Source organism: Megalops cyprinoides, chromosome 16, assembly GCF_013368585.1.
Source record: "Megalops cyprinoides isolate fMegCyp1 chromosome 16, fMegCyp1.pri, whole genome shotgun sequence".
NCBI classification, from domain to species: Eukaryota; Metazoa; Chordata; class Actinopteri; order Elopiformes; family Megalopidae; genus Megalops; species Megalops cyprinoides.
The window spans coordinates 33,366,552-33,381,551 of NC_050598.1; the positions used below are offsets into that span (position 1 = coordinate 33,366,552).

The 15,000-nt window shown below is 52.9% G+C and overlaps 1 protein-coding gene across 3 annotated transcripts in view; it reads left to right on the forward strand.

Moving 5' to 3' along the window:
* The window catches only part of LOC118790804 (protein diaphanous homolog 1-like), a 98,338-nt gene that overhangs the window by 9,676 nt on the left and 73,662 nt on the right, over nt 1–15,000 (forward strand). For 2 of the 3 annotated variants that reach the window (XM_036547865.1, XM_036547866.1), the window contains exon 2: nt 13,765–13,791. The exons of the other annotated variant lie outside the window; for it this stretch is intronic. In XM_036547865.1, the coding sequence (XP_036403758.1) occupies nt 13,765–13,791 (27 nt within the window). The remainder of the gene's footprint in view (nt 1–13,764; nt 13,792–15,000) is intronic. 3 annotated transcript variants of the gene reach the window in all.

Sequence of the window (15,000 nt, forward strand, 5' to 3'; positions counted from 1 at the left end):
CCCCCGTCTGCAGCGGTACTCCTCTCCCAAACACCGCTGTCATGTGACCTTTGACCCACGAGAGAGCCGTGCCAGACGTCTCCAATAAACACCTTTAATACGGAGAGAGATGGGAGAGAGACAGACCTTTTTAAAGGGGGGAGAGAGACAGCCCTTTTTAGAGAGGGAGAGAGAGACAGCCCTTTTTAGAGAGGGAGAGAGAGACAGCCCTTTTTAGAGAGGGAGAGAGAGACAGCCCTTTTTAGAGAGGGAGAGAGAGACAGCCCTTTTTAGAGAGGGAGAGAGAGACAGACCTTTTTAAAGGGGGGAGAGAGACAGCCCTTTTTAGAGAGGGAGAGAGAGACAGCCCTTTTTAGAGAGGGAGAGAGAGACAGACCTTTTTAAAGGGCAGTTGCTGTCACTCAGCCCTGGAACATTCAAACACTCCAATCTACAATCCTGTGATATGAATACAGAGAAATATACACCGGAGACAGTCAGTGTAACCATGGAGACCGTCAGCGGAGAGTGGGCCAAGAAGAGGGGGGCGCAGGGTGATAGGGTGCGGAGAACCTGCGCCAATGTTGTTGTAACGTTGAGTAACATATCGCTGACTGAAGGTTGGACCCGTGGTGAGAGGCCAGGCATGGGGCGGGAGCAGTGGACGGGCTGCTGGGTGAATGGAGCTCTCTGCAGGCTGTGGGTGTCTTTCTGTTTTTACAGAACACAGTAGTGAGAGAGGCCAGGCGTTTGCTGTGAGCTGAATCAGGCTGAAATCAGCAGCTTCCTGTTCCTGCTAGTGTGGCAGTTATTCAAATGAGCACATGACACCACCTTTTCCTCCCGGAGCTGAATCACCCACTCTGACAGCCGCCCCGAGCAGCGTCTCCGCAGGCTTTTGGAAACTGTTTCAGCCACGCCCCGAAGTGGTCATCTTCATTCCGAACTGGGCCGTGAAAGATGAAATAATGTCTGAATATGTAAACATGACTAACTGTATCTCTTCATCTGAAATATTCCACACATTCATCTGTTTTAACAAACCTCCGATTATTCCAAACACTGGAATGTTTGGGCCAGAAGTGACCAGCCATGTACAGTCATGTCCAACTTATTTCAGTTGTTCTTTGTTTGGGGAGTGGGTTGATACTGTGCAGGTTCCAGCATTTATAAAATGTGTAAAATGTGGAATAAAACGGCCTGGAGTTCTGCTGGACGCAGTTTACTGCCTGTTGGGTCCTCCAGCACCAAGAGGGCAGTGCAGCCTCCTTCTCAACCCACCTGCTGAAGGTTTTCCGTAGCAGAACCTCGGTCATCTCATCAAAATTAACCACATAGGTGTGAAAATTGACAGCAATTTTTATGTCCGTTGACATTTCTTAAACAAGGCATACAATCCTTTGTCCCATTTGAAGGGGTGCGTGGTATGCTGCTGACCCACTCTAGCGTAAAAACGGCAGTGCAGGCCGACAGAAAACGGTGGATGAGGTGTTTTCAGGAGGAGTGTGTGAAAGTCACTCGCACACTGCAGTGAAACCAAGTCCTGTATTCTGCACTTTGTGGTTTTGTTTAATCGTTGTTAGCTGGTTTACAGTCTCTTCTTCCGTTTATTGACGAGTGACAGAGTGGGTATATTTAAACCTTACATACAAAGACTCCTCCCAGTATCGGCACAGTAACTGCAGACGAGTATCGTTTGACTGTATTAGACTGTGAAATATTTTTCCCAGTGCGTAGACTGTTCACCCGAAGACACTCCGTTCCCGTTTTCCTCTGTGTGTAGTTTGCGTTTGTCCAGTATGGTGCTCACAGTAACCGATATGCCACAGTAACTGCAGTAATTTGCCACAATCTTTACCGCAAACTCGCTGATCGTTTGAACATAGTGGTGGCTTATTGTTCTGTCAGTGCAGTGCTGCTGTGCCAGTTTATTGAAGGTTTATTTTTGTGGGTTTTATCGTAGATTTTGCGGATTCTGACGTCATTTTGGCAACACGGATGCCATTGCAGGCCGTGGACAGTGTGTCTGACAGTGTCCGACACGCACAGTTACGTTTTTTAAAAAGACTTCAAATGCACTTAAACATTTCATGATACCATCTACCACTGCAATGATTCGCGTAGTTTACATATACTGATTCCACTGAAAAAACACTCAAAACAGTCGTAATTATCACTAAACAACAAAATACACAAACGGTGGTACTTTTCTTGATTACTATGACTACAGATACACTGTCTGATTTTTGGGTCACGTGTTTGATTTTTAAAAGTCCCAAATGATTATCTTCGGCGAGTTACAGCTGCAGGTTATAGGCCACTCAGACGGGTGGTTTTTCATAATGAAAACGATCATGGCCCTCAGCGTTAGCTCTAGTAAAACGCAGGATTCCCAAACACACCCCCTCTCCGGTTCCTCCTCACTGCAGGACCCGTTTGCGCGCTGCTTTAATCTCTGCTTCTCCCATCATGAGCGCGATGGAGATGCTTCATTTTTGAATATTTTGAACTGCTGTGCGAGTAAATTTAGTTCCAGCTGCATCGATTTTATATGCTTAGATAATTCTGTCTGGCTAGCTAACCGTCTCATTATCAGTAGTAGCAAACATCACTGTGGTTTAGTTTTCACTTTTAACTCTGACGCTGTCTTGCTGGCTAACTGTTTAAAATAATAATATAAAAAATAAAAAAGTTGCTACCACACGTGTGTGCCTCGCAGGATCCAGTTAAGATGGAGCTTCTTTCGCAGTAAATTATTTTGGCTGGTAAAAGTTCGATTGGATTGTGAATTTATTTCCTTTTACCAGCCACCCTGGCTGCCGGACCGAAAAGTTCATTTGGGATTTTGATTTAAAGTCATCAGTGTGTGCTTTTCAAAGGGAATATTTGCGAATCTGTCAGGTCGAGTGATGTCCTCCTTTCCCGTGCGTTTCAGACAGAGGACGCACCCCCGGCCAGTCGGTCTCAGTTTGGTGTTGTATGTGTCTGTGATTTTAAATGCCAGGTTATTAGCCCATTGTCTTCGTGGCTTAATGATGTCCTGCAGCTTAAGCAAACTGAGTTTCCTCCGTCTGCAGGCGGCGTAGCCTGCCAGGCCGACAGCGGCGCGCCCCCCAACACGGAGAAACCGTTCCTCTCCTCCTCTCTTACTTATAACTGTTTTATTTTTGTTTGGCACTGATGAACAGTTATTAAATTGAATATTTGCTTGGCTGTGTGTTTTTTTAGACTGGAATCCCTACAGAGAAGCCTGGAGGATAATGACTGAACTATAGGAAAGCCCTGCAGGTCACATGATAGTGATAATCTTGAGGTCCATACATATTATGCACTGGGGCTTTTCTGGGAAAACTCAAGCACCCCAGGGCAAACTTAGGCTGAAGAAGGGGGTGGAGACTGTGCAGTGGGTGTGACTACCCTTGTGCCTTTTTGGCCTTCTCCTGGTAAATGTTTAACTGCAGGAACCATGATTCATGCACTCTTACATAAATGCACACTGGTCTCCCTGAGTGCACTCAACACAGCGGAGCAAAAGTCTCTACAGCTCCTGATAACCCATCGTGATGGTGTTTCTGCTTCTGTGATCAGAGAGCTGAGTGTGGAGTCTCACTCTGTGCTTCGGAGTGCGAGGAGCTTGTGACTGACGGCTCCTCATTTTTCTGCCTTGGCTGTCAATGCAGGATATAAAACTGTCCTGTCAACCACTCTACACACAGTGTGCTCACAGACAGACCTGCTGAGTCACACCACCCTCACAGAGCCTGATGCGTGTTGGGCTCGATTCATTTGGTAGTTGATTTGTTTTGGAGCTGATGCAAGTGGGAGCTGATTGGTTTCTCAGCACTGTCACCAGCAGAGGAGGGACACACCCAGACACAGTGTGCTGTCTCAGACGCACTGCCGTGCTGCTTCAGATCAGCCACAGGATATTTTTACTATTATCAGTATGCAGCGAGCAAAGCTCAATGTGTTGAGGCTAATATGTTAATTATGTGGGATCTAACATTAGAGTGTGAGTGTGGAGAGTAGCAGGAGCTGACAGGCTTTTCTAGCTGGCCTGTCTGCTGCCATCACCAGAGACCAGCTCTGGCCACGCTGCAGGGCTGAGTGTGTACGTGACCCCCACACTGCAGGGCTGAGTGTGTACGTGACCCCCACGCTGCAGGGCTGAGTGTGTACGTGACCCGCACGCTGCAGGGCTGAGTGTGTACGTGACCCACACTGCAGGGCTGAGTGTGTACGTGACCCACACTGCAGGGCTGAGTGTGTACGTGACCCACACTGCAGGGCTGAGTGTGTACGTGACCCACGCTGCAGGGCTGAGTGTGTACGTGACCCACACTGCAGGGCTGAGTGTGTACGTGACCCACACTGCAGGGCTGAGTGTGTACGTGACCCGCGTGCTGCAGGGCTGAGTGTGTACGTGACCCACACTGCAGGGCTGAGTGTGTACGTGACCCACACTGCAGGGCTGAGTGTGTACGTGACCCACACTGCAGGGCTGAGTGTGTACGTGACCCCCACGCTGCAGGGCTGAGTGTGTACGTGACCCACACTGCAGGGCTGAGTGTGTACGTGACCCGCGTGCTGCAGGGCTGAGTGTGTACGTGACCCACACTGCAGGGCTGAGTGTGTACGTGACCCACGCTGCAGGGCTGAGTGTGTACGTGACCCACACTGCAGGGCTGAGTGTGTACGTGACCCACACTGCAGGGCTGAGTGTGTGGTTGCCAGGTTGTCTTGCTTGCATTGGGAGGAATCTCTTCAGCATTTGTGAGTGAATGTCTAGCCTCATATTTCAGCCCTGTCTTCCATCAAAGCCAGGATCGTGAGGTGGATGTTGGGCATTCAGAAACGGTCAGTGCTCGATGGTGGGAGAGACCGTTCACACTGACCGGGGTGAAAGTTTGGGCGGCAGTCAGAGGATGCCTCTGTGCAGGCCAGCAGGACTCCAAACCGCCTCCATCCGCAGGTTTCCCCGGGGGGGTGGCGGTACAGGTGAGCGTGCCGTGCCCTCTCTGCGCTGTGGATACCCCGACGCACCTCTCTCTGCGCTGTGGATACCCCGACACACCTCTCTCTGCTCTGTGGATACCCAGACGCACCTCTCTCTGCGCTGTGGATACCCCGACACACCTCTCTCTGCTCTGTGGATACCCAGACGCACCTCTCTCTGTGTTGTGGATACCCCGACGCACCTCTCTCTGCTCTGTGGATACCCCGACGCACCTCTCTCTGCTCTGTGGATACCCCGACGCACCTCTCCGCTGTGGGGCTGAGTTTCCTGCAGCAGTAGGGTCAGGCTCTGTTAACCTGGGAGTCAGAGCTGAATAACACCGTCTGCACCTGGCAGGTTCCACCCAGTGACTGTCAGCTCGCAGTGCACCATTACACAGATGCATTGTGGGTAAAGACCGTCTGATGGGCTGGTTTCACACCCACAGAGCATTCTTCACCTGGGAGCCTCTGACTGCCGAAAATCAGAGTGAAATATGACCCTGTGAGCTGATACACACTTACACACAGCCACACTCTCAGTGGAAGAAATGTGCTGATGGCTGTCAGCTGATAAGGAGTCTTTTATAACTGATGTGATGTGTTCTCTTTGTGTGGTTTTAGTTTTTAGGTTTTAGTCTTCCCCAGGATTGCAGCCAGCCCGAATAATCGCTCGGGGGGGAAACGCGGTCCTGCGTGGGCGTGCCCGCCCCTCCCGACGCCAGTGCCCCTGCTGCGGGCCAGCATGTCGATGACTTCCTGTACGAGCCCTGCATGCACAGGAAGCGGCCCCTTTCGTTCAAACAGGCGTGTCTGCAGCTTCCTGTCTCCAGCTCAGCAGCCCAGTCATGCGGTAGCCATAGCAACCAACAAGTCAACAGCAAGATGTGAAAGATAGCACACAATGGCAGGGAGCCACTCCATAGCTGGGCTAATTATGGAGTGGGCGTGGCTTACAGCATCACCCCTCGTGGCCATGTGTCACATTCCTGGGTGTGTGCAGGCCCTGCTGAAATCACATGTCCAGCGTGCAGACGGTAAAGCCGGACGGGGGTGTGTGCAGGCCCTGCCGAAATCACATGTCCAGCGTGCAGACGGTAAAGCCGGACAGGGGTGTGTGCAGGCCCTGCTGAAATCACATGTCCAGCGTGCAGACGGTAAAGCCGGACGGGGGTGTGTACAGGCCCTGCCGAAATCACATGTCCAGCGTGCAGACGGTAAAGCCGGACGGGGGTGTGTGCAGGCCCTGCTGAAATCACATGTCCAGCGTGCAGACGGTAAAGCCGGACGGGGGTGTGTACAGGCCCTGCTGAAATCACATGTCCAGCGTGCAGACGGTAAAGCCGGACGGGGGTGTGTGCAGGCCCTGCTGAAATCACATGTCCAGCGTGCAGACGGTAAAGCCGGACGGGGGTGTGTGCAGGCCCTGCTGAAATCACATGTCCAGCGTGCAGACGGTAAAGCCGGACGGGGGTGTGTACAGGCCCTGCTGCGGCTCTGAAGGGCGTTTCAGCCTGTGTGTCACATCAGGCCTACTGAATGCAGAGGGAGAAGCTGCTGATGTTTGTATTGTATGTTGGTGTTGAGTCACTTCCTGTGAGTGAAGCAGGGCGTTCCTGTGCCAGGCGGAGTGGGGCTCGGCGGTGAGGGCGGCACTCCCAGGGGGGGGGGCAGTAACACAGCCCCTCCTCCTCCTCTAAATTAATGTCCCAGTGCATATATGTCTGAAACAGGATCCTTGATCTGGATTATTACACAGTCCCTACACCCCCCCCCCCTCTCTGTGACACAGTCCCTACACCCCCCCTCCTCTCTGTGACACAGTCCCTACACCCCCCCTCTCTGTGACACAGTCCCTACACCCCCCCCCCCCTCTCTGTGACACAGTCCCTACACCCCCCCTCCTCTCTGTGACACAGTCCCTACACCCCCCCTCTCTGTGACACAGTCCCTACACCCCCCCCCTCTTTGTCTGACACATGGCGGGGGGGGGGGGGGGGTCACTCTTAAAGAAGTTGACATGACAGGACTGTTTCCTTATCTCCTCACCATGGTAACAATGGGCACTTGGCAACGCTGTGCTTTGGCTTAATGGATTTGAGTTATTTTAAGTCTCATGGACAGTGAAAGACCCTTTGTGTGTCTGGTGTGACTGAGTGTTTCACTGACTGAGACGGTTCAGAAGCGTGAGATTGTATCGCAGGGAGGAAAGCTGGGTATCGTGTGTGATGTCATCGGCCAGCTCGCCCTGGCCAGAGAGGCACAGCGGCTGTGTCTGCTGTTTCAAAGCAGAGACTCTTTGGAGAATGATGAGTGTGAAGTACATGCCAGCATGGACCCTTTCTGAGAGAGGCACACCCACAGACTGCCCCCTGCAGGTTTCTGAGAGAGGCACACCCACAGACTGCCCCCTGCAGGTTTCTGAGAGAGGCACACCCACAGACTGCCCCCTGCAGGTTTCTGAGAGAGGCACACCCACAGACTGCCCCCTGCAGGTTTCTGAGAGAGGCACACCCACAGACTGCCCCCTGCAGGTTTCTGAGAGAGTCACACCCACAGACTGCCCCCTGCAGGTTTCTGAGAGAGTCACACCCACAGACTGCCCCCTGCAGGTTTCTGAGAGAGTCACACCCACAGACTGCCCCCTGCAGGTTTCTGAGAGAGTCACACCCACAGACTGCCCCCTGCAGGTTTCTGAGAGAGGCACACCCACAGACTGCCCCCTGCACAGTGAAGCTCGTGTTTGAAACCGAAGCAACTGTCGGTCTGACAGGAAGGTGAGGAAAGTGCGTGATGAGCTGTGATAGGCTGAGACTGACACAGCCAAGCAGGAGCACGCCTGGGTTTCTCTGTGTTACGATATGAGCGCTGGGATTCTCTGTGTTCAGTACGAGCGCTGTGTTTCTCTCTGTTTGGTACGAGTGCTGGGTTTAGCTGTGTGTGGTACAAGTGCTGGGTTTAGCTGTGTTTGGTACGAGTGCTGGGTTTTGCTGTGTTGGGTACGAGTGCTGGGTTTAGCTGCGTGTGTGGGTTGGTGTGGGAGCCTCTGTGTTTGATGTACAGCTGTGCAGTGACAGTCAGTGTCGGTATTGTGGGACAGTTAGGGCAGTGAAAGCACACTGTGTGTGTCTGTGTGCATGCGTGCGTGCGTGTGTGTGCGTGTGTGTGTGACAGACTGCAGAGCTGCTATGGGAGTGTCTGTTTGATTACCCAGAGTTCAGTGTTTCAGCGGGTGTGGCTGTGCTGAGTTCGAGCAGCAGGATTCGCAGCTGCACAGGTGTGCAGCGGCCCGGTGGAGGGAGGCTGTTTGCTGCGGTCAGCAGCTCTGTCTCCTCTGCATTATCATGTATCAGGACCTCAGGGTGCCTCTGAGCATCTCTGTTAGCGGAAAGCTGAGTGCTGACACCAGCGTGTGCTTTCCACAGCAAGCGGGCTCTCATTAACGCGGCCTCCGGAGCCCACAGAGTCCACAGTGTGTCCCTGCACACACAGGTGTGACACCTGATCTTTTCACAGGCTCTGATGCTCCTAATGTCACAGTGAGCGGTGCTCGGATTCTTCTGCACTGTGTCCGTGTCCCCCTGTCCGGATTGTGGCTCTGTGGGTCAGTCAGGCCGTGGAACAGGCTCACAGAGTGGCCTCTGCAGAGCGTGTGCCCAGCCCAACACCCTGCCCCTTTCAGTGCTGTGTGTCTTCGGAGGTGAGAGCGGGAGGCAGGCTGCCACGCCCTGATGGGCACAGGGCGGAGGAGGGGCGGAGCTGAGTCAGGACCATGCCTGTGCTGTTCACACAGGGAGAGACTGATGCTTCTCTGCTGTGGCGGTAGGTGTGGGTCTGAGCTTATTTTACTGTCCCAGACACTGTTCCTTTCCTACCGCCCCTCTGGCGGGAGCATGTGGTCTCTTCCTCAGCTGAAATCCTTTAGATTAGATACTGCTACCAAGCCAGGCGTGTGAGAGCGGACAGCACCATGTGGAGCGTGGCTGTGACCGTATGCATTTTCCAGCCAGTCGATAGCTTGCTGGGTGGTTTATATGAGTGTTGCTGTAGCAGGTTGTGTGTGAATGATATTGTCGTGGGGAACTGCGTTATTGTGTGACAGGATTGATCCCAGCCACAACCTCGCCTGACCGTGACCCGGCTGTCTCTGCGTTGGCCCACATCGTCTGTGTCGTACTGGTTTTGCAAGTGCAGCGGTACATTAGCCAGCCGACATAAACGCTGAGCTCGCCTGTGTGACGCAGCAGGGTGTCCACTGTGTGACGCAGCAGGGTGTCCACTGTGTGTGTGATAAAGAGCGTTTCAGATCACAGTACGCAGCTCACTGTTTGGGGTGAGGTACAGGAGTCGGGCCCTCAGGGGCTTCAGCAGCGGCCCCCAGAGCGCCGTTATGCTGTTATGATTTTGCGTTATGATATGCCGTTATGATGAGAACACAGTGGGTTGCCCTGGAAACGGGTGTTCCGGCTGTCTGCTCTTGAAAACCGTTAGATTGAGAAAGCTCAGGTGATGTAATCAGAGCTGCAGGGTGCAGCGGTGTGTCTGCCAGTCAAGTGCTACACTTCCTCTTCCTCTTCCTGTGCCAGAGAGACACGAGACGCCCGCAGAGCCGGGAGGGCTTTGGTTTGAAGCCCAGCTGCTGAGCTGTGGGGCGTGGGGTCCGGCTGCAGGAAATGAAGGTGCAGGAAAGCCTATGAGCGGCGCCCCCCGCAGGACAGGCCCTGCTGTCTCACCCAGCACATTCCGTCAGTCACACCAGGAAGCGTTTTAATTGGCTTGAACAGGGATTGGCTGAGAGCAGAGTGGGGCGTGGGTGTGGATCTGCACCTCCAGCTGTGCAGTTAGGGTGCAATTCTTCTCCACCAGTCCAACCCACAGAATGTCACCGTCTGATAACTCCCTGCACTGTGTTACTGTGCAGGTCTGTGTGCGTGTGTGTGAGATACAGACGGTAGAGCACTGCTGATTGTGCAGTGTGTGTGTGTGTGTGTGTGTGTTTCTGTGTGTGTGAGATACAGACGGTAGAGCACTGCTGATTGTGCAGTGTGTGTGTGTGTTTCTGTGTTTGTGAGATACAGACGGTAGAGCACTGCTGATTGTGCAGTGTGTGTGTGTGTGTGTGTGTGTGTGTGTGTTTCTGTGTGTGTGAGATACAGACGGAGAGAGCACTGCTGATTGTGCAGTGTGTGTGTATGTGTGTTTCTGTGTGTATGTGTGTTTCTGTGTGTGTGTGTGAATCTGTGTGTGTGTTTCTGTGTGTGTGTGTTTCTGTGTGTGTGTGTGTGTGTGTGTGTGTGTGTGTGTGTTTCTGTGTGTGTGAATCTGTGTTTGTGTGTGTGTGTTTCTGTGTGTGTGTGTGTGTGTGTGTGTGTGTTTCTGTGTGTGTGAATCTGTGTTTGTGTGTGTGTGTTTCTGTGTGTGTGTGTGTGTGTTTCTGTGTGTGTGTGTGTGTGTTTGTGTGTGTGTGTGTGTTTGTGTGTGTGTGTGAGTGTGTGTGTGAGTGTGTGTGTGAGTGTGTGTGTGTGTGTGTGTGTTTCTGTGTGTGTGTGTGTGTGTTTCTGTGTGTGTGTGTGTGTTTCTGTGTGTGTGTGTGTGTGTTTCTGTGTGTTTGTGTGTGTGTGTGTGTGTGTTTCTGTGTGTGTGTGTGTGTGTTTCTGTGTGTGTGCGTGTGTGTGTGTGTGTGTTTCTGTGTGTGTGTGTGTGTTTCTGTGTGTGTGTGTGTGTGTGTGTGTGTGTTTCTGTGTGTGTGTGTGTGTGTGTGTGTGTGTGTGTGTGTGTGTTTCTATGTGTGTTTCTGTGTGTGTGTTTGTGTGTGTGTGTGTGTGTGTGTGTGTGTGTGTGTGTGTGTTTCTGTGTGTGTGTGTGTGTGTTTCTGTGTGTGTGTGTGTGTGTGTGTGTGTGTGTGTGTGTGTGTGTGTGTGTGTGTGTGTGTGTGTGTGTGTGTTTATTGGGAATTAGAAGGCTAATGGATTAGGGTAAATCCTCTGTCTTGCCTGACATTGAGGGTGTGAGAGCTGCATTGGGATGAAGGTGTGCTGCTATGTGAGGCTGTCGGTTGGAATTGGAAGCACATTTGCATTCAGTGATCTGGCAGAAGCTGTTATCCAGAGCCAGATACAGAGGCGTGTTCAGGTTCGGTCAGGCTGTGAGCCGCACGGATGCTGAAACACACACGTCCGTCAGATGCAGGACTGTGGAAGGACGCACAGCCGGTGACCGTGCAGCACAGAGATTAAATTGTGCTCGTTTGTGTGGTCACAGCACGTTTACAGCTAATGAGCTAACGCTGCTGCTGACGCTGGGGCCTCCAGCCTTTTATCTCTCAGCTTTAAATTGCAATCAGTTTTACAGTGACTACCTGATTATTGAATGGAGTGCGAACAGGAAACTGCCACATGGCCTTTTACAAGTGGGAATTAAATTGTCTGTCTGCAATTTAAATAGGAATACAATAAATCTCTTTATGTGTGTTGGCACAAAGGGCGTTATGTGTTCAGTTTAATCGTCAGACTGCATGTGAGTGGTGCTCTGTGCTTTCTTTACCAACTTCTCTAGCAGCTTTGAAGCTACACACCAGATTTGGCCAAGCAATAGAACTCACATGTTCCCACATGCAGTTTTGGTAAAATGACGAGTTTTTAAAGCTAAGCGCATGTCTGTAGTGACGCTCAGCCTCCCCAAAGTGTGTTAGACTGCAGATCTGTTTCTCAGGTCCAAGAGCTGCGTGTTGCAAGCGTGTGCTGTGCTGTGAGTCCTGCGTGTTGCAGGTATGTGCTGTGAGTCCTGCGTGTTGCAAGCGTGTGCTGTGAGTCCTGCGTGTTGCAGGCGTGTGCTGTGAGTCCTGTGTGTTGCAGGTATGTGCTGTGAGTCCTGCGTGTTGCAGGCGTGTGCTGTGAGTCCTGCGTGTTGCAGGCGTGTGCTGTGCCGCGAGTCCTGCGTGTTGCAGGCGTGTGCTGTGCTGTGAGTCCTGTGTGTTGCAGGTATGTGCTGCCAGTCCTGCGTGTTGCAGGCGTGTGCTGTGTTGTGAGTCCTGCGTGTTGCAGGTATGTGCTGTGAGTCCTGTGTGTTGCAGGTATGTGCTGCCAGTCCTGCGTGTTGCAGGCGTGTGCTGTGCTGTGAGTCCTGCGTGTTGCAGGTATGTGCCGTGAGTCCTGCCAGTTGCAGGTATGTGCTGTGCTGTGAGTCCTGCGTGTTGCAGGCGTGTGCTGTGCTGTGAGTTCTGCGTGTTGCAGGTATGTGCTGTGCTGTGAGTCCTGCGTGTTGCAGGCGTGTGCTGTGCTGTGAGTTCTGCATGTTGCAGGTATGTGCTGTGCTGTGAGTCCTGCGTGTTGCAGGCGTGTGGTGAATAATACCCTGAACTGCCCCAGACTGCTCCAGACAGTCCTCAGGTTGGGGCGCGCAGAGGTGTGGGGGGTGGTGTGGTGTGGGGCACGCAGAGGTGTGGGGGGTGGTCAGGTGTGGGGCGCGCAGAGGCGTGGGGCGCACATAGGTGTGGGAGGTGGTGTGGTGTGGGGCGCACAGAGGTGTGGGGGGGTGCTTTGGTGTGGGGAGCGCAGAGGTGTGGGGGGTGCTTGTGGTGTGGGGTGCGCAGAGGTGTGGGGGGTGCTGTGGTGTGGGAGGTGGTGTGGTGTGGGGCGCACAGAGGTGTGGGGGGTGGTGAGGTGTGGGGAGCGCAGAGGTGTGGGGGGTGGTGAGGTGTGGGGAGCGCAGAGGTGTGGGGGGTGGTGAGGTGTGGGGGGTGCAGAGGTGTGGGGGGTGGTGAGGTGTGGGGAGCGCAGAGGTGTGGGGGGTGGTGAGGTGTGGGGAGCGCAGAGGTGTGGGGGGTGGTGAGGTGTGGGGGGTGCAGAGGGATCCCTGTGAGGTTTTCGCCGGCACACCATCTCCTGGCGCTTTGACACAGAGTCACACGCATGAGTGCAGCTACCTCTCCGCTGGGACAGATGGCAGCGTTAGATAGGTACAGTGCAGGAGGCCTGGAGCTGGAGCCGGAGCCGGAGCTCGGAGCTCGGAGCTCCGCTGTAGGAGCAGCACTGAGGGTTAGGAGTGTGAGAGGCTGGGTTACAGTGATGCAGTGAGAGCCAGAGAGGAGAGGTAGTGCTCTGCGCTAAAGGCTAAAGAATAAAGGCTGAAGGCTGAAGGCTGGAGGCTAAAGCAGAGGGTCTCTTGTGCTCAGCCTGTACTGCTGCAGATTACACTGACAGCTCTTGTGAAACACTGTGTTGAAATGGTTCATAAGTCACTTTTTTACCTCAGCAGATATGTCTCATGAGCAGAAACAGTCTCTCTCTCTCTCTCTGCCACATGCTCTGCAGGCTTCTGTCAACAATATTAATAAACCCTCTTATTTCCCCAAAACCAAAAGCACAGGTCCTCTGTTGTCCTCTGACTGTAATCAGTCAGGTAATGGGCAGGTTTCAGAAGCTCACTGAGGACTCCTCTGCTCAGCAGCGCCCTCTGGTGACACTGGGGTAAAACAGGTGGAGCAAACTGCCGGGCGTGTGCTGGAGTCTGCTGCCCTCTGCTGGTCAGCGCTCAGCACAGCAGCAAATGGCACAGTGCCAGTGTGGCTTTCGGTTCCTGTTCTGAAATAAACCTGCTATTGTTTGTCTTTTAAACGCTTGCTGTCTGGTGTGATTCATCTGTAAATGTGCTGCTATACAGCAGCGCAGCAGAGGCTGTGTGCTGATATTTGAGCTGTGTGATGGAGAGTTCCTGCCATCCTGCTGGAGCTTTTCTCTGGTCTGATTGACTTTGTGCCTCTGTCTCTTTCACTTCTTCCCCTCTTTACAGACTTTCAAACGCCTGATCCCAGATGAGGTAGGTGTGCTCTCTGTCGCCCCTGTCCTGTCTCACTAACCCCCCGAGCAGAGCCGCGGAGGCGGTGCTGACTGTCCGTGAATGCGGTCTCTGTGTGGTCTTTACCCGGTCTGCTGTAAACCGGGCTCCTGAGCTGTGGTGCTGTGGGTGGGCGTGCCACCCCCCCCCCCCCCAGCCCACGCTCAGGACCTCGACCACAAGGCTGCAAGCATCACGCTTCAGTCTAACATGTGTGTCAGTGTTCAACACTCACCTGCACTCCCAGCATGCAACACAGCTCCCCTGCAGGTAAGTGAGGATGGGGGGGGGGGGTCCGCTGGAGAGATGCTGTCAGAGGCCCCCTCTGCACACCTGACTCTCATTTCCCCTGCAGCCACAGGCTTATAGCAAGCAGCACTGCACTGATGCTCTTCACACCCCACAAACTGCAGGTAACACCTGCAGGAAACTCATTTCCAGGAGAGGATCTTGACTGCCCTTTGAGTGGGGGCAGGGAGTATCTGTTTTTTCACCTGCTGTGACGGAACCCCAGGGCAGGCCTGCGTTTGGCCAGTGAAGAGAGAGCGTCTCTGCTCCTGCCCTCGGCTCTTTTTCCAGAACAGCTGTAGCTGCACTTGAAATAAGCCTGTGACATTCCTAACACCTCCCCATACATGCTCGACCATACCTGTGCAAGCCTGACCATACCTGTGCAAGCCTGACCATACCTGTGCACGCCTCACTCTATCCACTCATGCCTGACTGCACCTGTGCACGTTTGACCGCACCTGTGCACGCCTTCCACCCGCGTAAGATCGACTCAGGAGGGCGTGATGAGTTCAGACGGGCTTGAAATGTCTGCTTTTTGGCCTCATTAATGCCTGTTTGTCTGATAGATCCTGAAGGGAGTGTAAATGTAAGGATTGAGGTGCATGTCTGTGTGGAGCCACAGATCTCATTCAGACAGAAGCTGTTCTCCTGATTCTCACATTTTAAATAACCTCTCAGAGCTCAGTCTTTACAAGTTTCTCTCTGATCAGCTCACTCCATTACATTATTGTCATATAGCGAATGCTTTTATTCAGAGCCAGTTACACAGGTTACAGTTTTATCCATTTATAGAGCTGGATATTAACTGAGGCAGTTCAGGTTAAGTTCCTTGCTCAAGAGTACAGCAGCAATGTTCCAGCGTGGAATCAAACCAGCAGTCATTTACAAGCCCTGCTCCTT